This window comes from Lynx canadensis, chromosome F1 (genome assembly GCF_007474595.2).
Source record: "Lynx canadensis isolate LIC74 chromosome F1, mLynCan4.pri.v2, whole genome shotgun sequence".
Lineage (NCBI taxonomy): Eukaryota > Metazoa > Chordata > Mammalia > Carnivora > Felidae > Lynx > Lynx canadensis.
In genome coordinates, this window is record NC_044319.2 from 2023562 (window position 1) to 2048130 (window position 24569).

Genomic DNA, 24569 nt, shown 5'->3' on the forward strand with positions numbered 1-24569 from the left:
TTGTCCCGGCCCCACATGGGGTCCCCTCCCAGGAGAGCTGGCAGGCGTACGGTCTGGGCTGGGGAAGGAGCCCCCACTCGACACCCCCACCGGGGGTCCTGGGCACCTAAAACACCCAGCAGGGCCTGAGGCTGGACGGTGCAGGGGTGGGGTCTCAGGGGGCCTGGGCCACGCCCTGCCCCTGCAGGATGGAGCCCCACCCCTACCCCCTTCCCTGAAGGATGGAGCCCACCCCCCCCAGCCCCACCCCACCCCTGCCGGATGGAGCCCCAGCCCCAGCCTCGCCCCTGCAGGATGGAGCCACCCCCCGCCCCCACCCACCCTGTGCACAAGGGCCCCCTGGGCCTCTGGCGCCCCGATGGCAGTGGGAGGCTGTTCCTCTGGCAGGTGCCCAGAGCGGAGTCCCTGTCCCACGGGGAGAAAACAGGCAAGGGGCCACCTGTCCTCACAGCCTAAGGGTGGTGCCTGGCCCAGCTAGGGGCACACACCCTCTCCTCCTCCCCCCTGCCCTGCTCAGGTTTCCCCCTGGCTCCAGGGCACTGGGAGCACTAGCCCCAGCCTGCGAGGGAGCAGGTAGATGGGGCCCTGACCTCACCAGTCTGGCCGAATGAGCGCTTTATTCGTGGTCCTCCTGCCCTTGCCTGCTGCAGGGTGACCTGCCCCAGCCACTGTCACTGGCAGTGTGATACAGAAACAAGGAGCCTGGTCCCTTCCTGCTCCCGCAGTGCAGCCCCGATAGGTGGGAGACGGCTGGATGCGGTGATGGGGGGGGGGGGGTCTGGAAGGAACCCGCCCGGAGCTGCGCGCAGGCTCTTTGGTTATCAGCTGGGTGTGTGCCCAGAAGTGGTGGGCAGTCCGTCCTCACAGAGGAGCAGTCCTTCGCTGTGTCCTCCCGGGTACCCGGGACGGCCGCAGGGGCTGCCGGGGCACCGTTCCCACGTGTGGTCCTGCGGAGTCACCAGGGATGTGTCCCAGCTACAGAGCCGGGACACTTATGCAGAAGGGGGACCCGGAGACGCACAGAGTCCCCCGCACGCACCGGCCCCCCTCCCCGCTGCTGTGACCAGAAAGGCCGCCATTCCCTGCGTGGCGGCCCCACCCTGTCTTCCTCGGCCAAGGGCCCGGGGAACCTTTCTGGGTCCGTCTTCCCAGAGCAGGTGTGCTTCACACAGGTCAAAGTAGTCCTGGGCCTGGTTGGGGCCCGAGTCAAGCCGCTTTTCCACCTGGGTCTCCTCCTCTACGTCCTCGGAGCCTGGCCCGGCCGCCCTCAGGCCTCCTGGTAGGCAGCCGGCCTGCTGTCACTGTCGCTGTCCGCAGGGCCCTGGGCGGGACACGGCCCCAGGACGGTCCCACTGATGTCACAGACGGCGCCATAAGTCTGCTGATGCTGTGGGGACAGGGCCGTTCTCTCCGAGGACAAGCCGCTCAGAATCCGGGGCACGTAGGGCTGCCGACACACGGGGGCATGAGCACCTGGAGCGGGGGCTGGGCACAAGATTCCTCCCCCCCCCCCCCCCCCCCCCGCGGGCCCCTGCCCCAGAGCCTGGCCGAGAAAGGCATTTCCGCCGCCCGCCTGCCCGTCTCCTCGTCCGCGGAGGCAGGTGCACCCCTGGGTAGTGAATCTGAGAACCGTCTCCCTGGGGCTGGTCCAAGGACTGACACCCATCAGAGTGCCTGAAGCGGCTGGAGAGAAGGCCGCTGCTGACAGGGTCTCTGTCCCAGCCCTGGCTCTTGTCAGGGACCCGGAGCAGGACCCCGGGGGCTTCACGCAGCAGGCCGCAGCGGGCATTAGCCACGCCGGGAAGGGAGGAGGGCGGCCGGCAAAACATCCAGCCCTCTCCCGTGACCTCAACGTAGGAACGTGGCTGCCACGCGGTCGGGGCCCTTCTGTCTGGACAGGAGATGCTCGGCACGTCGCCCGGGGACACTCACCATGAACGGCGGTGGCCTGTGGGCCTCGGCCTCGCTCCCTTTGTCGCTGGCCGATTCTTCCGTCTGCAGACACAGCAGAAACTCGCGATGAGAGACCAAACGGCCCTTCCCGGACAATCGATCACCCTCCCAGCACACAGACCGGCACCGCTCGGGATAAGAGCACCAGCTGGTGCCAGGCTCCCGGCAGCAGGGGCCGGGGCAGGCGGCGCAGGGCAGGGCAGGGGCGGGGAGCGCAGGGCGCACCCCAGCCCCAGGCCTGCCCCACGGAGAAGCTGCACGCGCTGGGACGAGGTGCCCCTTACCCTGTAGTTCAGAGGGCTGAGGTGCTTGAAGCATCCGAAGCAGGTGTAGGCCAGGCAGACCAGGATGGTGAGCAGGACGGCCAGGAAGGTGAACAGGGTGAGGGGGGCCTTCAGACCTGGGGGCACAGGGATGCCAGCCTCGGTGGGGGGGGAGAGGGGCCGCGTCTGGGGCAGGAGCCGTGCGTGACCTCTCCCTCGGGCAGAAGGGAAAGAAAAGAGCCTGCCCCCCGCCCTCCAGCAGCTGGGGTGGTGTCTTCATAGCTGGGACAGACAGAGGGACCCGCTGGCATCACCCCCGCTTGGATTGCAGGAACTGGGACACCGAGTCGATGGCCTGTGCCAACGGTCAGCCCCCTCCAGGCTCCAGCGTCCTGGGCCAGGCGGGACGGAGGCTCCCCCAACTGGCCGGGGCTAGGTCACGTCCTGTCTGCCTTTTTCTTTTCCCGAAGAGTGTCCATTTTCCCTCCTCCACACCCACCCCCCAAAGAGCAATCTGGGCCCACTTGCCCGTCCCCTCTGGTTCAGCCCCTGCGGAGCTCACAGAGGGACTGCCTTCTAAGGCTTCTCGAGCGACGCGGCCTCCTCCAAGGCTCCCCGGGCTCAGGCGAGCTCGGGAACCCAGGCGTCGGCGCTGTCCCCAGCCAGCCCTCAGCCCGGGTACCGCGTTCCGGCTGGACACCGGGTCGGATGCTGTTGGGCTGGCGTGGATGCGGAAAGCGGAGGCCGAGGGGCGCCACCCGCCCCCACCCCGCCCTGGTCAGAGGGCCCCTCACCCAGGCGCAGGAAGGAGAAGAAATAGAGCCAGAAGAGGCACAAGATGGGGGCGGCCAAGGCCTGGTTGACGGCCGCTAAGTGGATCCTTTTCTCCAGCTTGGCCGGGAGGTAGGCAAAGTACAGGTTGTGACGGTCCACCAGGTGCTTGAGCAGGATGTAGGTGAGGCCTGCGGACACGGCGCCGTGAGCAGCAAGCCTGGCGGGGCCCCAGGGGCCCCCGTGCCCCCTCCCTCCCGGGGCATCGATCTGTCCACGGGGCCGGGCTGGTCCGCCATCTGACTACACGAAGGCAAAGTGGGGCTCAAAGCAGATCCCGGCAGCTCGGGCGTGCTCCCGCGCTCGCTCGCTCTCTCCCCCGCCCTCTCCCAGCTTCTCCCTGACCCCAAGGAGTAAAAGGCAGCTGTCATTCCGTCCCTAGGGAGAACAGAAATTCTAGGATCATTTTGCAGAAAGAAGTTACTTTGTACCGGATGCCTGGCCCGACCTCTGCCCGGGCCCTCCCCCGCGAGCCCCCCACCGTCCTGTCCTGCCGGGCTCCCTCTCTCCCTCCCTTCCCGGCTCCAGCTGACCCTCCGCACTCCTCAGGCAGCAGGTGCCCGAGGGTCCTGCCCCAGGGGCGGCACACAAGGTGGATGTGCTTCTGTTACAGGATCTTTAAAATTTTGTTTTGTTTTTTATTTTTTTTTAAAGGTTTTATTGTTAAGTAATCGCTACACCCAACGCAGGGCTTGAACTCACAACCTGAGATCCAAGAGTCACACATTCCACCGACAGAGCCAGCCGGGTGTCCCTGTTTTGTTTTCAAAGAGTAATACTTTTGGGGCACCTGGGGGTTCAGTCGGTTGAGCGTCCGACTTCGGCTCAGGTCATGATCTCACGGTTTGTGAGTTCGAGACCCGCGTCGGGCTCTGTGCTGACAGCTCAGAACCTGGAGCTGCTTCAGATTCTGTCTCCCTCTCTCTCCCCTCCTCCCCCACCTGCACTCTGTCTCTCTCAAAAACAGACACTAAAAAAAAAAAAAGTAAACCTGTTGATTTTTTAAATAGTTGAAGAGTAAACGGAAAACTAAAACCTCCTCCCGCCCCTAAACCTCAGCTGCAGTGCCAACAGTGTGCTGGGTGTTCTACTTCCTTCTAGAATCTTCCACCCGTCTGCAGTTCCTCACGTTTATTTTAGCTGCAAGACCTCGGTCTTTAAAGTCAAACAGTCCTCAGCTCAGATCCTGGGTCTACTCCTCACTCGTGTCACGCTGAGTGTGAAAGGGGCCACAAACGAGATGCGTCGAGCGGTACGAGTGACAACCCGCGGAGCGCACACGTTCAGAGCGCGTCCGCCCCGCGGCGCGGTCACCTGCGAGCCAGGCGGTAGCTCCCGGACGCTGGGATCAGGGCGCCACCAGGGATGTCCCTGTGGCTCCCGGGCGCTGCAGAAGTCCTCAGTGTGCGGGGGGCACCCCTAGGGTGCCCCGAGGGGTCAGCCACCGCCCCCGGGGCCACACTCACCGAAGGGCGCGATGATGGGGCAGGTGATGCTGTAGGCCATGATGACGGTGAAGACGCACAGCATCCACGCGTACATGGCTCCGAACTCGTACTGGAAGGCCTGGTTCTGTGCCGAGAGGGCAGAGCGCAGGGTTTGCTCCAGACGCCACCCGCCCACGCCACGGGGGCCGTAAGGGGAGGACTTTGGCGACGGGAGGCTCACGGCTGCCCCCTGCCCCACGGACCTCTCCGGCCCCGCTCGCCTCACACCCAGGCCGCCCGGGGTAAGGGAGTCTCGTTCTCTCAGTGTTTCCCTTGCTCCAATCGGGTCTACGCAGCAGGCCCGAGAGTCCCGCGTCTACGCAGAGGACAGGTGCAGAGTGCGTCCTCCCCCCCCCAGGACGTGCCTCCTGGGTGATCACCGGCCCCGTGGAGGGGGGCGGGGTGTACCTGCTTGATGTTCCTGCGGTCGGCGGCCGTCTTGGCCACGACCATGCGGCAGGTGTAGAGGACCAGGCCCGGCAGCCGCAGCAGCTCCATGCCGTTGCCAATGAAGGCCGAGGCGATGACGTAGTTCACAAAGAAGGCGCCCTGGTCGGGCAGGAAGACGCACCTGGGGGGCGGCCGGGCTGTGAGCCTCTTTCCCCCCCCCCCCGGGAGGGGTGCTCGGCGGGGGGGGGAGCGGAGCCCCTGCATTTGGTGCGGACGCTCGCTCCGTGTTCCGGACTCAGAGATGAAAGGGGGGCCCTGCCCCTGCCTCTGCCCTACCCCCGCCCCTGCCCTGCCCTGCGGGAGCCTGCATCCCAGTGAAGGGGACACACAGCGTGCCAGATGTGACGTGTGCTCGGAGGAACCGGAGCAGAGGAGGGACGACGTTCCCCCTGTTACACGGGCCGCCAGAGAGGCCTAAGGAGGTGAGACCCGTGCTCGCGGAGCAGGAGGGCAAGGACAAGCGTCCGGGAACCGGGCAGAGAGCGGCTCTCGGCGGGTGCGGGGTGCGTGCACCGACAGGGCAGGGGGGCCGCGGGCCAAGGAGAGGCAGGGCACGCGTGCAGGGAGGGCTGGGGCTGCACAGGGGTGGCCGCTGGCATCGGTGAGGCGGGGCGACCGGAGAGGTGCTGGCGGACCAGGTGCAGCGGGGGAGGGCACGGAGGGGACAGGCGCCCCAGGGCCCCTCGGCTAGAGCAGACAGACACTCGTGGGCAGCCCTGGGCGCGGGGCCGCGGGTGCACGGGGCCCACAGGCTCCAACTCGGGAGCACGGGGGCACGAAGGCCGGGGTCCAGCTGGGGTCACTGAGAGCAGGGCCGCTGGCATCGGGGAGACGCAGGAGAACCCGCGAGGGGGAGAGAACCGGGACAGGGCCATCCTGGAGCCTTCGCGGACGAAGGCGTGACTATGTATCAGATGTGGCTGACGGTTCGTGAAGGTGAGGGCCGAGCCCCGAGCGCCGGATCTGGCCATCTGGAAGCCACGGTCCACCCAGACGGGAGCCGGCCGGGTGTGTGGGTGCCCGCCTGTGGCCGCCAGCCCCCGAGCCCTCAGCCTGACCAGCAAGAACCCACGTGGAATAATTCGGTCTAATCTTCCCAGGAAACGCGGCCAGCCTTCCTACCAACCCTGGGTTGGACGAGTCAATGCCAAGGCTGGGGGCCGGTATTAGGGCCCAAAGGGTAGGGCAGTCGGGGCTCAGGCCGAGTTAACGGGCTGGGTCGCCCAGGGCAAGCTATTCCAACATCTCTGAGCCTCAGTCTCCCCATCCATAAAATGGAGAAACAATGGCGCCTACCCCCACGGCTTGTCGTAAAGGTTCAACGAGAAAAAGAATAAAGCATTTAGCCCGCAACGCCCTCTCAGGGGGACACATCCCAGAGACGGGTTTAATTCTGTTCTCCGGGGTAAACAGGGCCCGGGCCCAACCACACAGCCGCGCGGCCGTCCCCACCCCCGCCTCCCCGGCACCACTGGGACCCACGGGTTCCCTCTCCCCGAGCGGCTCCGTTCTCAGTAAGTAAGTGAGTTTCCAAGAATGAACAAGACTGCCCCTGATGGAGTTTCAGCCTAAAAGATTAACCACACTTCTGCACACATGGCACAAAGCGGGTCAGCTCCCACCGGGCGGCCTCAGCCCTGCCAGGCGCCGGGGGCTTCCCCGGCCCCGATGGCCTCAGGAGGAGACGTCTGTGCCGGGCACAGGCCGCCGCACCCCCAGCCCCAGCGCAGCCACGGCCGAGCCCCCGTGGGACCTCTCCCCGGGACTGCGGCTCCAAAACGCAAGGTGGCCGATACTTACTCCAACCTGATAGAGGCTTCGGAGGAAGTTTTGTCAAAGAGCCACCGGAAGAAAAAATCCAGACTGGAAGAAAAATGAATCCCGTAAGAATTTATGTCCAGCCCTCCAGGTGATCGCGACCCGTTTTCATTCTTCCCTGCTCTCACCAGCAGGCGGGACGTCAGGACCCCATCTGTCGTCTAAGGTGCCCCCCACTCCAGAGCAGCCTATGAGGGGCTGCTCCAACGGCGGCCCCCTCCCTTAAAATCAACACAGCCGTGACTCGACCCTCCCCCTGGGCGGAAATGTTGTCTTCAAGCTTCTTTTTAAGGAAGAGAGACCGGATCTCCAGAGCAATCCGTGAGCCTGCCGCCCAACGGCACCCCAAGTGGGAGGGACCAGCTTAATCTGCATCCTCTAAAACCACTTGGGGACGGAGCCGTCCAGACCCTGACTGTGAACTCAGGGCAGGAGGGGACGACGCATACCTGGTGAGGCCGAGGGACGGCAGGATCAGCACCGTGAAGATCAAGAATATATAGACCTTGGACATCATGATCTCGTTTTCTCCTGACCTGCAGGAAGTCAGAGGTGAGCCCTGCCCGGTGCCCCCCCCCCCAAGACCCCTGCTGGGCGCCCACGGACGCCGTCGGGCGAGCGTCCTCACTCACTTGGTCCAGTGAGACTCCAGCAGCGTGGAGTAGTAGACGATGGTGGGGAGCAGGGCCGAGAAGGACCACAGGAGGAGGGTCGGGAAAAACTGACTGATGACCGGGTCCTGCAAAACACGGCCCACAGAAGACACAGGTGGAGGGGCTGTGGCCCCGGGGGCTTGGAGGCCACGACCTGCTGTCACGGCGACTCTGGGAACTCCCGATCGCCCTTGCCTTGCCCCCTGGAGCCAACGCTGTGCCCCATACAGAGCAGGTGTCCCATGCCGTTGGCCGAACAGACCAGAACGGCACTCGGTGTTAGTAGGGCTGGTTGAGCAGAGAAAGTAACTTCACCTACAACCGATCTCCACCTGTCTGACTGCCCAGAGCGACCGCGCCCCCCCCACCCCCACCGCCGGCTCCCCTCTGCGCAACCAAGGGCAAGTGGGACCACGGAAGCCAGGGCCTCCCCAGGAGGCCTGCCCGCTCAGCTCCCTCCCGCCCAGCAGGGACCTAACTCCGCCTGTGCCTGATATGCTCACTATTGCAATCACACGAGGTGCCTACTTTCCCTGATAAAACCGGCATTTTTAAAAAGCTGCGTACTGGGGTGCCCGGGCGGCTCAGTCGGTTGGGCGTCCGACTTCAGGTCAAGATCTCGCGGTCCGTGAGTTCGAGCCCCGCGTCGGGCTCTGGGCTGATGGCTCAGAGCCTGGAGCCTGGTTCCGATTCTGTGTCTCCCTCTCTCTCTGCCCCTCCCCCGTTCATGCTCTGTCTCTCTCTGTCTCAAAAATAAATAAACGTTAAAAAAAAAAAATTTAAAAAGCTGCGTACTGGGGCGCCTGGGCGGCTCAGTCGGTTGGGCGTCCGACTTCGGCTCAGGTCATGATCCCAGGGCCGTGGGATCGAGCCCCATGTCAGGCTCTGCACTAAGCCTGGAGTCTCCTTGAGATTCTCTGTCTCTCTCTCTCTCTCTCTCTTGCCCTCTGCCCCTCCCCCACCCCCACCCGTGCACGCTCTCGAAGAAAAAATTTAAAAAGTGCTATTGAGGGGCGCCTGGGTTGTTCAGTTGGTTAAACATCCGACTTTGTCACGATCTCGCGGTTTGTGGGTTTGAGCCCCGCGTCGGGCTCTGTGCGGACAGCTCAGGGCCTGGGGCCTGCTTCGGACTCTGTGTCTCCCTCTCTCTCTGCCCCTCCCCTGCTCGCACTCTGTCTCTCTCTCTCTCTCAAAAACAAAATAAACATAAAAAAATTTTTTTAATGCTATTGAATGAGACTAGAGTAAATGAACTGTAGAAAACGGACGGAATGAGATCCAGGAGGGTCCTGTTCTTAGAACAGTGTTGCAAATATCTGTAGATTCTTGCTTTACCACAAGAAACCGAAACTGATTTAGAGAGAATCAGCAAAGAGGGTTCCACTCGGCCGATTCCACCCTCAAAAGAACAGACTTGGCCATACACGCAAAGATGCGCAAAGGCGTGAACACTGACACGCTTTTAAAGATAAACAAAATTCTTAATGTGCGCAAGGGGTTATTATTGTTATACACCGAGTCGGGTAAGAAGGCCTGGGCCACACAGCGGCTTATGTGGTCACCATCACCAGAACCCCGCAAGGATCATCCGGCAGGTGCCTCTGCCCCAGCTTTGGGATGAAAACCCAGGGTTCGGAATTCGTCAGCTGGGGGACGGCACAGCGAGGCCCTCACGCCTTCTAGCCCCGCGTGCTTGCCCTGAGCGTGACTGAATGAATGCCAAGTGGAACTGGAGAAAAAAAAAAGATTTAGGGGGATATTTCAACAGAGCCAATTATGGGAAATCAGTATCTTTTTAATTTTTTTACGTTTATTTATTTATTTTGAAAGAGCGAGCAGGGGAGGGACAGAGAGAGAGCAGGAGAGAGAGAATCCCAAGCAGGCTGCACGCTATCAGCTCAGAGCCCGACACAGGGGCTCGATCTCACGAACTGTGAGATCACGACCTGAGCCAAAACCAAGAGTCGGACGCTTAACCGCCTGAGCCCCCAGGTGCCCTGGGGAAACCAATATTGTTTTCAAGCAGAGCCCAGTTCAGGAAGCGTTTTGTTGTCTCGATTCGTCTAAGATTTTAAATAATCATTTGTTGCCTGTCTAGAATCAACGAGTCGACGATTATGTAACAGATACTTAACTTTCCGTCAGTACGTGCCGTTCAGCTCACACGACCCTACTGTTGAACGTTCAGATTGATTTCGCAAACGCGCACGGGCGCGCACGTGTCGTAAACCAGTGTCGTAAACCAGTGTCGTAAATGTGGCCACACCTGCTCAAGGCCTAAAGGCACGGACGTGAGCTGAGAGGCACGGCTCCTGGTTCAGCCCCCACGTCCCTGGGCTCCAGCCACCGCCCCTCCCCGCCTATGCCTTCTCGTCCCCAGCCCTGCAGGACGGGCTTGTAGCGTGGTCACTCACGTTGAGCTCACGGATGGGTTTGGTGACATTGAACTTGTCAATGGTGGACAGGATGATGGCGGGGGTGGTCAGGAAGAAGAGCCCCACAAACAGAGTGAAGTTGATGCCCAGCCACTGGAGCCACCAGCGGAAGCCCTGGACGGAGAGGTTCTTCCTGCAGGAAGGGACACAGGCTTGGAGGCTGAGACCCCCCCAGGCCGGGCTGCCGACCATGCCCCCGGTGGCCCCAGGTGGGTCAGCGGGTCACATCGAGGCCCGGCGAGAGACCAGACTGAGGCACTTGGACCCCAGGAGTACAGGTGAGCCCTCTGTACCGACCTTCAGCTCCAGCAAGGTCAAATGCGGGGTCCCCTTGAGTTCAGAGGGAAAACAGGTTATCCACCGCTCACACGGCTCCCCGGCCACAGCCCGGGGGCCAGAACCCACCAAAGGGACTCCACGGTCACCCAGACAGACAGAACGAGGCTACGACACGGCCACGTCCGCAAGGACTGGTGACCAGCGACACGGGGCCGGGGGCTGGGTGCACGCAGGGCGAGGGAGGGAGGGGACAGCAGTGCCCAGGCCCCACGGCGGCCATGCTGGCCTCTCACCCCACCGAGAACACAGCAGCACGCTGCCCCCACGTTTGGGAAGCCCTGTGAACCATCAGAGGCCAGCTCGGAGCCATGGAGACGCTCCCAAAGCTCGCTCTGGGCGGGGAGCTGAGGCCAGCCACGCCGGGGGCTCTGCTGGGGCTGCCCTCACCCCCGGCACTGTGCTCAAGGCTCACCAACGGCCCCCGTGGACGCGGCCGAGCTCAGCAGCGTGTCCCCGGGCTAGACCTAACGCCACACGATACAGCAGCCAGGGGCTACCGAGCCCTGAACCGGGGCTGGTCCGACTCAAGAGAACATACACGCCGGACTTCAGAGCTACTAAGTATGAAAAAGAGACACGTCTCCACTAGAAGGTAACTGATCACGTTAGAGTGATAATATTTCGGATATATAGGGAGAGAGAGATTATGAAATTAAGTTGAACAGTTTCCTTTTACTTTTTCAATGCGGCCGAAAGGAAACTGGAAATTATAGACGTGGCTCCCGGACACCCCGGATGCCGGGGGGCATCACTGGAGCGCAGTGCCGGGTGTGGACGCCCCCCCACCACCACCTGACGCATCCCCCCACGCCCGCCCCAGGCCCAGAGGGGAGCCAGGAGCTATATGGTGGGGGGCCCTGAAGGCCAGCTCGCACCTGTGATGCCCGGCCTGGGGCCCCTCCCCTCTCCCCGGTCCAGGGCCGGGGCCTCACCAGCAGATGTCCTCGGGGTACGTGGCAAAGGAGACCGTCCACTTGGAGATACGGAGCTCCGCGCTGCAGGAGGACGGCTGGGGCTCGCCTTTGCACCGGAGGCTCTGACACTTGCAGGCGTTGAAGTCTTTGAGGATGCTGCCAGGAAGGAAGAGCAGACGTGGCCGTGGCCCAGACACCAGGGGCACCGCGCACACGCGCAGAGAGGACCCAGTGAGGGCGGGCGCCGCAGGGCCCCGGGCCGTTGCTCTATCAGCGGGTTGCTAGGTTAGCCGTTGCTACGGCTCACGGGGAGGACTTGGCCTCATCCTCAGGACCACGCGGCGAGCCGGGGTCACTCCTGCCCCCGCATCAGGATCCCGAGGCTCTCCGGCTCAGGTGCGCATCCCGTCTGGCCGCCGCACCCCTGGACCACGGCTGGTCCCTGCGCCATCATCACCCCCGGCCGCCCAGGAAGCCGGGGCCACGGACGCACCGCGTGGCCGGGCCAGGGCCTCACTGTCCTCACTTCTTCCCACCCTGACGCCCAGGGCCCCCCCCCCGGACTGCCACCTGGACCCCCGCCGTCTCCACGCCCCTCACTCCTGCCTCAGCACGCCCCCCCTTTCCACGAGCCCCTCCTGGCTCTGGCCTGGCTGCAGGGGACTTTTCCCGGGTGTGCGGTGCCCGCAGAGAGGGCAGGGAAGGGGCACTTGTGTGGCCGCCTGCGTCCCCCACCCCAGGCGTGACGCCACTCCAGGAGCCAGAGCCCCGTGCTGGGGCCCACGTGCGCTCCGCAGCCTGGCCCCGGGGCCCCCAGCTCTGCAGGAGGGAGACCCCCAGTGCCTGGGGTCTGTGCATCTGTGCGACAGAAAGCCCAGCACAGAAGATCATCTGCGGTCCAGAGTGGACATCTGAAGGGGGTCGGCAGAATGCTGGACGCCTTCCCTGGCACGGCTGGTGGGAGCTCGGCCCGGGGGTGAGACCACGTCAACCCACGAGGGACTCACCTCGCGCGAGCATCACCCCACGCGTGTCACACGCACCCGGGCTGGGATGACGGGGGGAGTGTGGCCTGCCCCAGCCCCAGCCCGTCCCAGGGGCGGGTCGTAAGTCACCTGGAGGGGACAAAGGGCCCCGGACGTGCCCCACTCACTAGGTGGCCATGGACTTCTCCTGGAAGGTGACGAAGGCCATGCCCAGGGGCCGCTCCTGCACCCGGCGCTCCTCGTCCGCGATCCTCTCCAGCAGCCTGTCCCTCATGCGCGCGTAGTAGGAGACGGCGTCCTCCTGAGGACACGCACCCCCTCGTGACCACAGGCCCTGCGCGGGCAGCGGGGACCCCGTGGCACTCCCGCGGGGGGCCGGGCCCTCACCCACTCGCACCCCGGCACTTTGCAACAGCAGAACTGGCCGCAGGGCCTGGGGTTGATGAGGGTCCACTGGCCTGTCTTCGCCCGCAGGTTCGTGTAATAGGTCAGGCTCTTTTCTGTCTTCTTCCTGCAGGGGTGGGGGTAGGGGGGCACATGTCAGAGTCACCATAACTCTGCGGCACAGACCCCACGCCCACTGTCCAACCGCCAGGCCCAGGAGCTCAGCTTTCTTTTTTTAAGTTTATTTTGAGAGAGAGAGAGAGAGAGAGAGTGCAAGCCGGGGAGGGGCAGAGAGCAGGGGAGAGAGAATCCCAAGCAGGATCCGCGCTGCCCAAGCGGAGCCCGACGCGGGTCTCGAACTCACGAACCGAGCCGAAACCAAGGGTCGGACGCTTAACCGACTGAGCCCCCCCGGCGCCCCAGGGGGTCAGCTTTCCAAACAAGAAAGGGGCAGAGCCCCCCTCCTGCCTTCCCCCTGGGGGCTCCGCCCAGGCCCCCCGCCAGCAGCGAGGCAGCAGGGTGGGCGGCCCAGGAGGGAGGGACAGGCTTCCGGCCGCCGACCAGCCCCGCTCACCTCTCCCTGCACAGGTGAATCAGCCTGGCCACGTCGTAGCACAACTGTACGTCCACCACTTCACACGTGGGATACGCGTCCCTGTGCGCAAGGCAGGCCGTTGGAGAAGAGAACCCCCGCCCCCGGCAGGAGAGATCCCCCCCCAAGTCCCCGAGGGTATTTTTCGGTGCCCACAGAAACCTCTTTCCTTTCGTCTTTTTACAAAGGGCGAAATTTTGAAATTCAACACAAAGAGGCCTTTTTTTTTTTTTAACAGCACGAGAGCAAGCGCCTGAAACTGACAGGCTCGTGCCCGCTCGGCTGTACGTCAGCGGGCGCGTGTGGGGCCAGATGAATCCAGTTCGTGACCTCCTTCACCCACCCGGAGGAAGAGCACTGTCGTCTGCTCTGGCTCACGCCTACCCTGGGCCGTGCGGAAATCCTACCCAGCGTGTGGCCCCTCTTTGAAGATCACAGACCTTTCAGGTCCAGTGAACGCAGGGGGCTCGCAGCCCAGCAAACGCCTACACCCGCGTTAACAACCGTAGTAAGACCCTCCTCACAAGTGTGCTGTGTGTGGACTCACACCGGCCGGGTGCTCCCACGGTATTCACTATGCCGTCCTCACCATAGCCTGGGAGGTTCTGTCCCCATTTTACAGATGAGGAAAATAAGGGCCAGAGATGTTAAGCGACTTGTGCCCAAGGTCACACCGCGAGTGGCTGTCGGAGCCCAGATGTGAATCCAGGCAGCCGGGCACCAGTGGCCGCTAAACGATGCTCCCTGCCCACCAGACACGCAAAATCAGGCACTCGCTCTCTGTTTCTACGAATCGCCGTCGTCCGCAAACAGTGCTGAGTTACACCGTGGTCACCCCGAGTCCCCGCTGCAAGTTAGTGGCTGCGGGACTGGGAGGGGCGCGTTCGGACTGAAGCCTCGGCTCGCCGCCCGGGGCAAGCCCTCCAGCCGGGGTCCCGGGGCCTCTGCACCTGCCCTCCCCTCTCCTGCTCCACACCCCCCTCCCCTGCATCCCTGGTACCCCCCCCCCACACACACACACACGGCCTCCCCCAGGGGAGCCCTGCCTCCGCCTCCACCGCAGGACTCCTTGGTGCAGGTGCTCCCTCCAGAGACACCCGTGGGCGGACGCCTGTGCCAGCACAGGCCCCCCCACCTCGGAGACCCGCTCGTGCCCTCGAGCTGTTTCTCTGCACCTACACCCTGGCCTGTGCTCCAGCTGCTGTGGTCCCCCAGGGCGGCCTGCAGCGGACAGGCCTTCTAGACCCCAGCCTTCTAGACCCCAGCCTTCTAGAAGCCTTCCACAGCAGGGCTGGCACACGGCGGCCATGGGATGCTCGCGTGGCAGGGCCGGGCCCTTCGCCAAGTCTCTGGGCGCCCAAAGAGAAGACAGAGCGCCCGCCTGAGGCACCCGCCCTGCCTGGAGGGGCCACAGCCCTGCTCACCGGAAGTGGGTCTCCACCGTCTCCTTCTTGCTGTCTCGGGGGAGTCCCGTGATGAACAAGGTCCGCCTCACCTGCCAGAGACACACATGGGGGCGGGGGATGTCACCCCAGGGCACGCCAGTCCCCAGGTGGGCCCAGGGTTTCTGCCCTGTTCAAGCCCACCCAGCCCCGCCCCTCCCCACGAACACAGTGAGAGCTCGGAGGGGCCGGTGCTCCCCTGGCAGAGCCCAGAGGGGGTCCTTCACTTGCTCAACCGACTGACCCCCCCCAGATGCCCCTAATCAGAAAAATTTTAGAAGCTAATGTCAGGCATCTGGGTGGCTCAGTCAGTTAAGCGTCCGACCACTGATTTCAGCTCAGGTCACGATCTCACGGTTCGTGGGATCGAGCCCCGTATCGGGCTCTGTGCTGATAGGGCAAGGCCTGCTTGGGGTCCTCTCTCCCTCTCTCTTTGCTCCTCCCCTGCTCGTGCTATCTCTCCCTCTCTCTCTCTCAAAAAATAAACACATAAAAACCTTAAAAATAACAAGTGAATTGGGGCGCCTGGGTGGCTCAGCCGGTTGAGCGTCCGACTTCAGCTCGGGTCACGATCTCACCGTTCGTGGGTTCGAGCCCCACGTCGGGCTCTGTGCCGACGGCTCGGAGCCTGAAGCCTGCCTCGGATTCCGTGTCTCCCCCTCTCTCTGCCCCTAACCCACTCGCATTCTGTCTCTGTCTCTCTCAAAAACAAATAAACATTAAACAAAAAGAAGTTTATGAAATAAAAAAAAATTAACAAACGAATGAACGAAAAGTTGAAGTCAACCGTGAGCACAAACAGGCCAGCCAGGTCCCACAGAGGCCTCTTTAAGCGCACGGCTCCCGTGTCCTGGCAACAGGCCGGGTCAAGGCTCCGCTCTGGCCCCACCCGTGACCCTCCCCGCCTCGCTCACCGAGTTCTCCTCCTGGTACTGGATGGACCGGGTGTGGTGTCTCATGAAGCCCACGGTGAGGAGGAGATAAATGACGGCAAAGACGGTGTGCAGCCAAAGGAGATCATCGCTGAGCGGGGACACCTGCCATCAGGGCCCGGCTCCCACACAGGGTGGGGTTGGGGGGGGGGGCGGGCCCTCCACGTCTCCTAACCACCCCCCACCCCCACCCCGCACAGCAGTACTGCCCGGGGCGTGCAGTGCCCGCGAGGCCCTGGCCCCCGCCCCGTACTCACTCCGTCTGCAGGTTTGCGATGGTCGTCCTCCCAAAGCTGTAAGGGTCTTTGTCTGCAGACAAGCAAGACACTTAGTCCTAGGGTCACACTAGGGAAAGGGGACGGGGGCAGCCCGCCTCGGTCCGTGGGTCTCTGGGGAAGCACGAGACGGCCAGGCCCGTCAGAGGACAGGGACCGGCCGTCCGGTCTTTTCAGAGCTGTACCAACCCAAGGCCCCGCTTTACCCGACAACCTCTTCCCGACCCGCCGCGTGGGTAAGTCACAATTGGAATTTCTCTTGCTTTGAGATTCTTGTGACATTCCTTGAGAATCTGAAATCCTCCTGAACGGGTCCCAAAACCGAGCTGGGAATCCCTGGGCATGAGAAATGGATTCGTGGGGCCCCTGGCTGGCTCAGTCAGCACACTGTGTGACTCTGGATCTTGGGGTCGTGAGCTCCAGCCCCGTGTTGGGTGGAGAGAAAGAGAGAAAGGAGAAAGAGAGGGGAAGGAAGGAAGGAAGGAAGGAAGGAAGGAAGGAAGGAAGGAAGGAAGGAAGAAGGGAGGAGAGGGAGGGAGGGAGGAGGGAGGAAAGGGAGGAGAGGGAGGAAGAAGGGAGGGAGGAAGGAAGAGAGGAGAGGGAGGAAGAGAAGGGAGGGAGGGAGGGAGGGAGGAAGGTGGGGAGGGAGGGAGGAGGGAAGGGAGGAGGGAGAGAAGAAGGGAGGGAGGGAGGAAAGAAGGGAGGAGAGGCAGGAAGAGAAGGGAGGAGGGAGAGAAGAAGGGAGGGAGGGAGGAGGGAGGAAAGAAGGGAGGAGAGGCAGGAAGAGAAGGGAGGAGGGAGAGAAGAAGGGAGGGAGGGAGGAGGGAGGAAAGAAGGGAGGAGAGGCAGGAAGAGAAGGGAGGGAGGGAGAGAAGAAGGGAGGGAGGGAGGAGGGAGGAAAGAAGGGAGGAGAGGCAGGAAGAGAAGGGAGGGAGGGAGGGAGGAAGAGAAGGGAGGGAGGGAGGAAGGCGGGGAGGGAGGGAGGAGGGAAGGGAGGAGGGAGAGAAGAAGGAAGGGAGGGAGGGAGGAGGAAGCAGATTCTTTGGCATTTTGGAAGCCGGCCTCCCGCACTGGCAGGACACACGGTTCCAGGCTGTGACTTTGAGTGTCACGAACATCTCCCACACCCACTCACCGAGGCCTCCCGATTGTGATTGAGTGGGGGCAGGAAAGTATGAAACGCTCTCCGAAGGCCCCCGATCCTACGAGTCTTGGGGTTTTATTCCCCTTTCTTAGAACCGAAGCTCACACCGGGGGCCCAGCTCCTGGCCCAGGCTCAGGTTCGGGGGTGGGGGGGGCCTCTTGAGAGGCACGGCCAGGCAGAGGGGAACGTTCCCGGAGTCACCCCGAGGCCTCCTGACACCTGGGCTGGGCCCGCCCCAGCCCCACGAGCCCCCCCCAACCCCACCCCGGGCCGTGAGTCACACAAGACGAGGGGACATTACCCAGCAAATCACCCGAGAGGTTGACGGGCAGGATGACGCACAGGGACAAGCAGCTGACGACCACCAGCAGGAAGATGACGTGTCTCTGGAAGGACAGGTAGTGGATGGCGTCCTCCCCACACCGCTCCAGAATCTGGTCATCGCTGCCCAAGACACGCACAGGGGACCCGGGTGAGCGGCAGGGCCGGGCCAGGCCTTCCCGTCTCCTCACATCCCAGGACACGGAGCTTTCGGTCGCACAGCTCGGGAGGGCAGAGGCAGCGCGACCTTCCTTCCCAGCGCCCCGCGCCACACCCCCCACACCACACCCCCAGGCACCTGCTGCCCGCATCCCTGCAGACACGTGTGCAGGGGGAGGTCCCGCAGCCCCTCCTGCTTCTGTCAACACGTCAATCGTTCCGGGCTCCCCACCCTGCCGCCCGGCCCCCTCCCTGTGTCCTGCTGGCCTCACGGGGGCTCCACCCTTTCCTCCTTGCCCTATTTGGACGCTCCGGCCCCCTTGGGGACCTGGAAAATTCCAGGCACTGACAGCCAGAATGCCACAGAGGGAAAAGGGGGGGGTCTCCCTGAGGGTCCGGCTTCCAGAAAAGCAGGAAAATTCTGCGCGGGCAGTGGTAAGAGAAGCGGGTGTCACGGCACCAAAGCAGATCCGAGAGGTGGGAGACCGGCGGGAGCCACGGGCCACACGGCAGGCAGGGAGGGGGGCACGCCAGGCCGGGCGGGCACCAGGCGGATGCTCAGAAGCCAGCCTGCTGACGGACGTCACCCTGCGTGCTGTTTACCTGGAGGACAGAGCTTTGCACCTGCCACACCGGCTGCACTTCCCAATCGCCTGCCAGAAAGTACCTGCCCTGCCCCCAACCGTGCGCACTAAACAAACAGGATGGGGGCCCAAACCTAACCCGGGCGACTTCCGACTTTCTTTCGTCAACAGGTTTTCTGGAGACACACCTCTGACCGACTCCCTGTCTTGCCAGGAAGGCAAAGCCAAGGAAACTGAGGGGATGCTTCGAATGTCACCTGCGACACTGGCCGCGAGCAGCTGTTAGAACGCAACTGTGGCCTTAAAACAGTCAAAGTATCCTTTCTGCAACAGGAAGGAGTGGACACTAAAAACATATCTAATACAGTGTTACAGGGACACGCGGAGTCCCAGTGTCTGATACAGTGTTACAGGGACAAAGCCGGGGGACACGCGGAGTCCCAGCGTCTGATACAGTGTTACAGGGACAAAGTGGGGACACTCAGAGTACCAGTGACAGCCCCCCTCCAGAGAAATGCCTGTGCCAGCAGAGGGAACTGGGGGGGTGGGGCACGGAACAGGGTGGGGTATGGAGGGGAGAAGGGGGGTATGGGGAAGGGAAAGGGGGTATGGGGAGGGGAAGGGGGGCATGGGGAGGGGAAGGGGGGTTGGGGGGAGGGGAAGGAGGTACAGGGAGGGGAAGGGGGGCATGGGGGGAGAAAGGGGTTGGGGGGAGGGGAAGGGGGTGAGGGGAGGGTGGTATGGGGAGGGGAAGGGGGTATGGGGAGGAGAGGGGGATATGGGGAGGGGAAGGGGGGTATGGGGGAAGAGAGGGGGTATGGGGAGGAGAGGGGGGTATGGGGAGGGAAAGGGGGGCATGGGGAGGGGAAGGGGGGTTGGGGGGAGGGGAAGGAGGTACAGGGAGGGGAAGGGGGGCATGGGGGGAGAAAGGGGTTGGGGGGAGGGGAAGGGGGTGAGGGGAGGGTGGTATGGGGAGGGGAAGGGGGTATGGGGAGGAGAGGGGGGTATGGGGAGGGGAAGGGGGTATGGGGGAGAAGGGGGGTATGGGGAGGGGAAGGGGGTATGGGGGAGAAGGGGGGTATGGGGAGGGGAAGGGGGTATGGGGGAGAAGGGGCGTATGGGGAGAGGGAGGGGGTATGGGGGAGAAGGGGTGTATGGGGAGAGGGAGGGGGTATGGGGGAGAAGGGGGTATGGGGAGAGGGAAGGGGTAAGGGGGGGTTGGGAGGAGGGGAAGGGGGTATGGGGAGGGGAGGGGTGTATGGGGAGGGGAAGGGGGTATGGGAGGAGAAGGGGCGTTGGGGGAGGGGAAGAGGGGTATGGGGAGGAGGGTCTATGGGGAGGAGGGGGGTGTGGGGAGGAGCGGGTGTCGGGGGAGGAGGGGGTATGGGGAGGAGGGGTGGAGGGAGGAGGGGTACAGAGCAGATCTGCCAACAGCCTTTGCGGGTTACCATGAAATGACGACGCAGCGTGCCTCACGCCGCCCCACCCAACCCAGGCTGAGTGGGGTCCCCAGCGCCGGGACAGGGGAGCGGCCTGGGCCCCACCCCGCAGTGGCCACAGGCCGCAGCCCTCCAAGGGGCACCCGCCGTGGGCACGTGTCAGGGGAGGGTCTAGGAGACCTAAAATCCTGTGTGCGACGGACCCGCGCTCGGAGTGACCTGCCGCGTCAGAAGGAAACGCGTCCCAGTGACGTGATTTCGCGGTGGTGGGCAGGCAGGGGCCGGCCGACCCACCTCTCCCGCTGTGTCACCTGGGCCCCTCTTACAGTCGTGGAAACTGAGGCCCGGGGAGGGGGACGTACCCGACGTCCTGCATCCACCGCATTTCATCAATTCTAAGAGGCCCTCCTCTCTCACCACCTCCGAAACCGCGCCTCCTCCGCTCCCAGCCGCTCCCAGCTTCACAGGATTTCTCCCCACGGGCCCCAAACATTAGCAACAAGGAAACTTGGAACCGGAGGAGCTGAAGGCGCAAAGCCACCGTCATTCCTCTGCTTTGCGCTCAAAGACCCGGAAGAGCCTCCTTCCAGCTGTGCTAGTGTTAGACACTAAGAGCGGTCGTCCCTGCCTAACGCGAGGGGGAAAGTGGCTTGTGCAGGCCGTGTGGGCCACCTGCGTGCCCGGCCCCCACACGAGGCCCCGCCTCGAACCCAGAAGCATCTAGGGACCCAACTCGGCGTCAGGCATTCCGGCTCCTTTCCTCCTCGCTGGCCAAGCGCAGAGGCAAAGCCACCCGAGGAAAGACAGGCAGACACGCGCGCCCACCCGCTAACACACCCACCCACACTCACGCACACACCCGCTGTACTCACTGCAGGCGGAAGATGGCAGTCAGCCAGGGACAGCATCCCTGGGAACGAGAGATCAGGGATTAGCTTTGAGCATCTCTGTCCCCGGGAGGCGGATAGAATCACCTCCTCTGACGGTCACTAACCGTCTAACCTCCCATTATATAAAAGCAGTGCTTTTGTCCCAAATCCAGCAAAGGCTACGGCTTGTCCCCAAGGCGACAGAGTCCACCGGCCCCCAGTCCTCTGGGACACGCACCCTGTGCCTGGAATGCTCGTAAAAACCTCTCAACTTTTGACAGTTTGCTCCAGGGCCGAGGCCTGAACTTGAACCGAGAGCCGGTGAGAGCTCAGAGCGGTTCTGGAACTGTTCTGCTGGATCACCCGCAGTGCTGACCGAGACGCAGGATGGACACAAGGAAACAGCCTCACGGATGGGACAGCCCCCCCCCCCCCCCAGGTGGGACTCTGGAGGGAAGAGGGTCTGTCGGCTGACTGTCCATCGGGTCTCTTGATCGTAACCCCTCCGCCCCCAAAGCTGGGCCGGACCCCGGCCCGCTGGGCACCTCCTCAGGGTCAGGTGCCGGGGAACCCGGCTGGGGCGCCCACCTCTGACTCGCCGCCAGCAGGCACGTCAGCAATGAACCGTCACCCAGATCTCTGCGTGTGATCAGAGCCGAGCGCTGGGACCACAGGGGACTCGGGAGCCCCTGCCTCAGAGTTAACCCCGTGTCACCCTCTGGGCCTCCCCGCTGCATCCTCCCTGCGGTCCGTCCCAAGTCCAGGGGGCTCACCACGAGCACCTGCCACTCAGGACGCGGGGGGCCAAGTCGGCCCCCGAAACAGTACCCGGCTGCCCTGCCCCGCCCCCACCACGGCCACAGCCACGCCTGTCCGGTCGATACCAACCAGCTCGCTTTCAAAATCTTGTTGCCCAAAAGAGGACGACGATGACAGTCTCTGGAACCTGGAGTCGCTGGGAACACAAAAGGGAAAAATGCCAGGAAATCCTTTTTCGAAGTCTGAAAACCTCCGTCCGGTATTCCGCCATCCCTTAGAGCCCGGGACCAAAGCTGCGGCCTTCCTCCAAGTCTGGGACAAGATCTAACTCAGCCCGTGAAACACACCCACCAGGGCGGCGACCGCACCTGGGCGTGCAAGACGTGAAACCCCCGTGTTACGTGGGCCGGGTGACAAGGGGTCAGGGCACTGGCAGGCCGTCCCTGTGCCCCTCACCCTGGGGCCTCGGCTCCGGGCCCACCCAAGGGGACTTCAGACTGTTGACGTTTACGATATGTCTCCCGGCACGTCAGATCAACCTCGTTTTATCAAATCGACACCACCACTGGCTGCAAGGGACATAATAATCTTATGAACCGATGAGAAAGACTGAAGTGTGACCGCCATTGATGACAAGCTGCACCCCACTTTCAGGGACAAGAAAATGGGAGTGCGGGCGTCTGAATGCTGGGGGGGGCTCCCCTCCCCTGCCCTGTGTGCGGGGGGTTGGTTGAGGTGTGTGAATTGTGTTCATTTTCACTTCCAGTTTTCTAGAACCGATTCCAAAACCTCACTAGCAGGGGCAGAAGACAGGAAGAACCTTGACCTTCAAAGCCTTCACAGGCAGCTCTCTCATTTGACCTTCCGGGTGCCCTGCGGGGGACAGGGGACAGGAGGAGAGAAGCCCCAGAAGGTGGGGACTTGACCCCGGCCTTGTAGCCAGGGAGGAAGCGGGGCCTCCTGGGGTTCACAGGCTCAGTCCCTTTCCAGTGCACGGCCCCTCCTGGGACTCGGGGTGCCACAAACACATCACGTCCCCAGAGTCCCCCCAAAACTGTCTAAGGCTCCCAAGAAGCCCTCGGGGCAAGGTGAACACCCTCGGGCTTTCGCAAACGCCAGGACCCAGGAGGCAGGAGGCGGCAAGGAGCTTTCGCAGCGACGCGGCCCGTGCCTCGCACAGAGACCACAGTCCAACGCCTGTGCAGCGAGGGTGGAGGTCGGCCTGGGGAAGCCGGGCGGCCCGGTGGGGGGAGCCTGGCCACAGGGGTGTCTCCCCCCACTGCTTCCTGTCCTGCATCTGACACCAGGTCCCAGGCCGTGCGACAGCCAGCCGGGGCTGGAGACGCCAGGGTGCGGACCTAGAGTACGGTCCCCCCTTGAGGAGTCGTGAGCAGCCACCAGAGCCCAGGTGACGTCCAGCCAAGGGGGTCCCTGCTGCACCAGACTCACCCGACGCTGGCCGAGTGAGGGCCACCAGCCCACGCTGACCCTGAGCGGGGACAGGAGCAGCTCCCCGGGGGCTCGCCTCGTCCCCAGCCCCCAGCTAACTCATGTCGGAGAAGGGACACTCTTTCAACATTCAGGGTGAGGAAGAAGGGTGGCAGCCCTCTCAGCTGAAAACGAAAGCCCCGAGTGTGTAAAGCAACTAGACTTCCTCCAACAAGGTTCACGGCCACGGCCACGGCCGTGGGAGAGGCACCTGTGGTGAGGAGAGACGGCTTCTGACCCAGGCCTGGCGGACGGATGTGCTCAGTGAACACAACGGAGTGTCAGCATCACGCGTGGGCCCCCAGCCCCGTCCCAGTGACACACACACACACACACACACACACACTCACGCTCTCGAGGTGACATGTCCTGGTTACCTGTCTGCTTCTGACACCAGGGCGATACGGCCATAATCCCAGAATCTCCTTCTTATGATGGAAAACACCAAGATCAAACACTGACAGGAGAAAAGAAACCAAGTAAAGTGACTTCTCATTAGAGACACCCGCCTTAGGGGCAAAGCCCACCAGCCTGAACCCAGCGGGGCTACAAGGGCCCAGAGAGGGCACCGAGCCGCCCGAGGCCACACAGCTCAACCATCCGACGCTTTGCCCACCGTCTTCACGAGCGCCTGTCGCCGATGCCAGGGCACAGAGGCCACGAGCCCGGCCCTGAGCTGGCCCCGGCGCCCTCCTCACCACGAGCATCGGCCCCGCTCTTCGCTCTCAGGGCAGCAACAGCCACGACCCCCACCCCCCGACCCTGCGCTGATCAGCCCTCAGTGCTCCTGAGCAGGAAGGCGAGACCAGGCCTCACAGCCGCCCAGGACCCGCTTCCTTCCTCTTACACAGAACTGCACTTAATTACAGAGCGAGGAAGCAGAGCTCCCCCAGGCCGAGCCGGGTGCTCCCCCAGGCAAGCCCCGAGGACGCCAGCACGGAGCCTGGAGGGGGGACAGTGCCCACCGAGGAGCCTGGACTCTGGCAGCTCGGTCTCCACAGCCTGGGGCCCTCAGCCGATCGCTCTAAACCCCGTCCAGCTGTAAAACCTGTAAGCTCCACACCACCTCCTCCGCGTTCACCTTGGCCGTCCTCAGACCCGGTCTTGCCAGGACAGACCCCCGCCCTTCAAGGGTCAGGGAGGGTGACACAGAGCCGTTTTCAATTCGCCTACCCCTGCCGGCCTCGGTCACAAACCAGGCTTTTATTTTTATTTTATTTCATTTCATTTCATTTCATTTCATTCTATTTTATTTCATTTTATTTTTTATTTTCATTTTATTTTCATTTTACTTTATTTACTTATTTTTTTAGGAACTAAGCTTTTTTTTCTTAAGGCTTATTTATTTATTTTGAGAGAGAGACAGAGAGAGCAACCAGGGGAGGGGCAGAGAGAGAGAGAGAGAAAGAGAGAGAGAGAGAGAGAGAGAGAGAGAGAGAGAGAATCCCAAACAGGCTCCCCAACGTGGGCCCCAAACCCACGAACTCAGAGATCACGACCTGAGCCGAAATCAGGAGTCAGATGCTTAACCGACTGGGCCACTCAGGCGCCCAGAACTGACCTTTTACATGCGGTTTTGTCTCCCTAAAGGGAATCCAGAGGCCAGAACCCCACAGGGGCCGCGTCCCTTTCGGGACCGTCTCCAGGTGGGCGGGGAAGCTGGTGACTATTCCCGGAGGCAGGTGAGTCACGTCTCGGGACAAAGCTGAAGGCGGTCCGGCAAGCGCCCCCCCCCCCCCACCCCGCCGCCCCCTCTGCTGCCTTCTTGGCGTGTGTGTCTCATGCGCCCGTGTTCTCCCGGCCGCTCTGGCTCACGTGTGCACCCATCACGTCCCCTGATAAACACCCAGCTCCCCTCGCCGGCGCCCCTGCAGCCGTGTCCACCCTCACTCTCCAGCGTCCCTTCTCGTTACTCCCACCGGCCCTCAGCGTCACCGGCGCACCCCCGGGCCCCCCACCCCTGTCACCCGAGGCTGGTGTTCTCAACCTACACGTGGACTCCAAGAAACGGGTTGTCTGGCACCTAAGAGCCCTTTCTCGTAAATGTTTTTA

General features: G+C 62.9%; 1 protein-coding gene across 3 annotated transcripts; it reads right to left on the reverse strand.

The window, feature by feature from the left end:
* Positions 1-598: 598 nt before the first annotated feature.
* TMEM63A (transmembrane protein 63A) lies at positions 599-23793 on the reverse strand. 3 transcript variants are annotated; one of them, XM_030301770.1, is made up of 21 exons: positions 22895-23793; positions 21159-21225; positions 20274-20311; positions 17212-17342; positions 15737-15788; positions 15462-15570; positions 14530-14600; positions 13088-13168; positions 12517-12640; positions 12297-12430; positions 11162-11299; positions 9870-10023; positions 7435-7541; positions 7252-7338; positions 6785-6847; positions 4943-5105; positions 4514-4619; positions 3011-3178; positions 2238-2353; positions 1933-1995; positions 599-1447 (listed from the first exon to the last, which is right to left on the reverse strand). In XM_030301770.1, the coding sequence occupies exons 1-21, from the start codon at positions 23011-23013 to the stop codon at positions 1268-1270; spliced, it is 2271 nt and encodes a 756-aa protein (XP_030157630.1). In that variant the 5' UTR covers positions 23014-23793; the 3' UTR covers positions 599-1267. The 3 variants fall into 3 exon arrangements, with proteins under 3 accessions (XP_030157630.1, XP_030157629.1, XP_030157631.1); XM_030301769.1 differs by having other exon boundaries at positions 17200-17342; XM_030301771.1 differs by lacking the exons at positions 17212-17342; positions 20274-20311; positions 21159-21225; positions 22895-23793 and adding an exon at positions 15961-16170.
* Between the last annotated feature and the right edge of the window lie 776 nt (positions 23794-24569).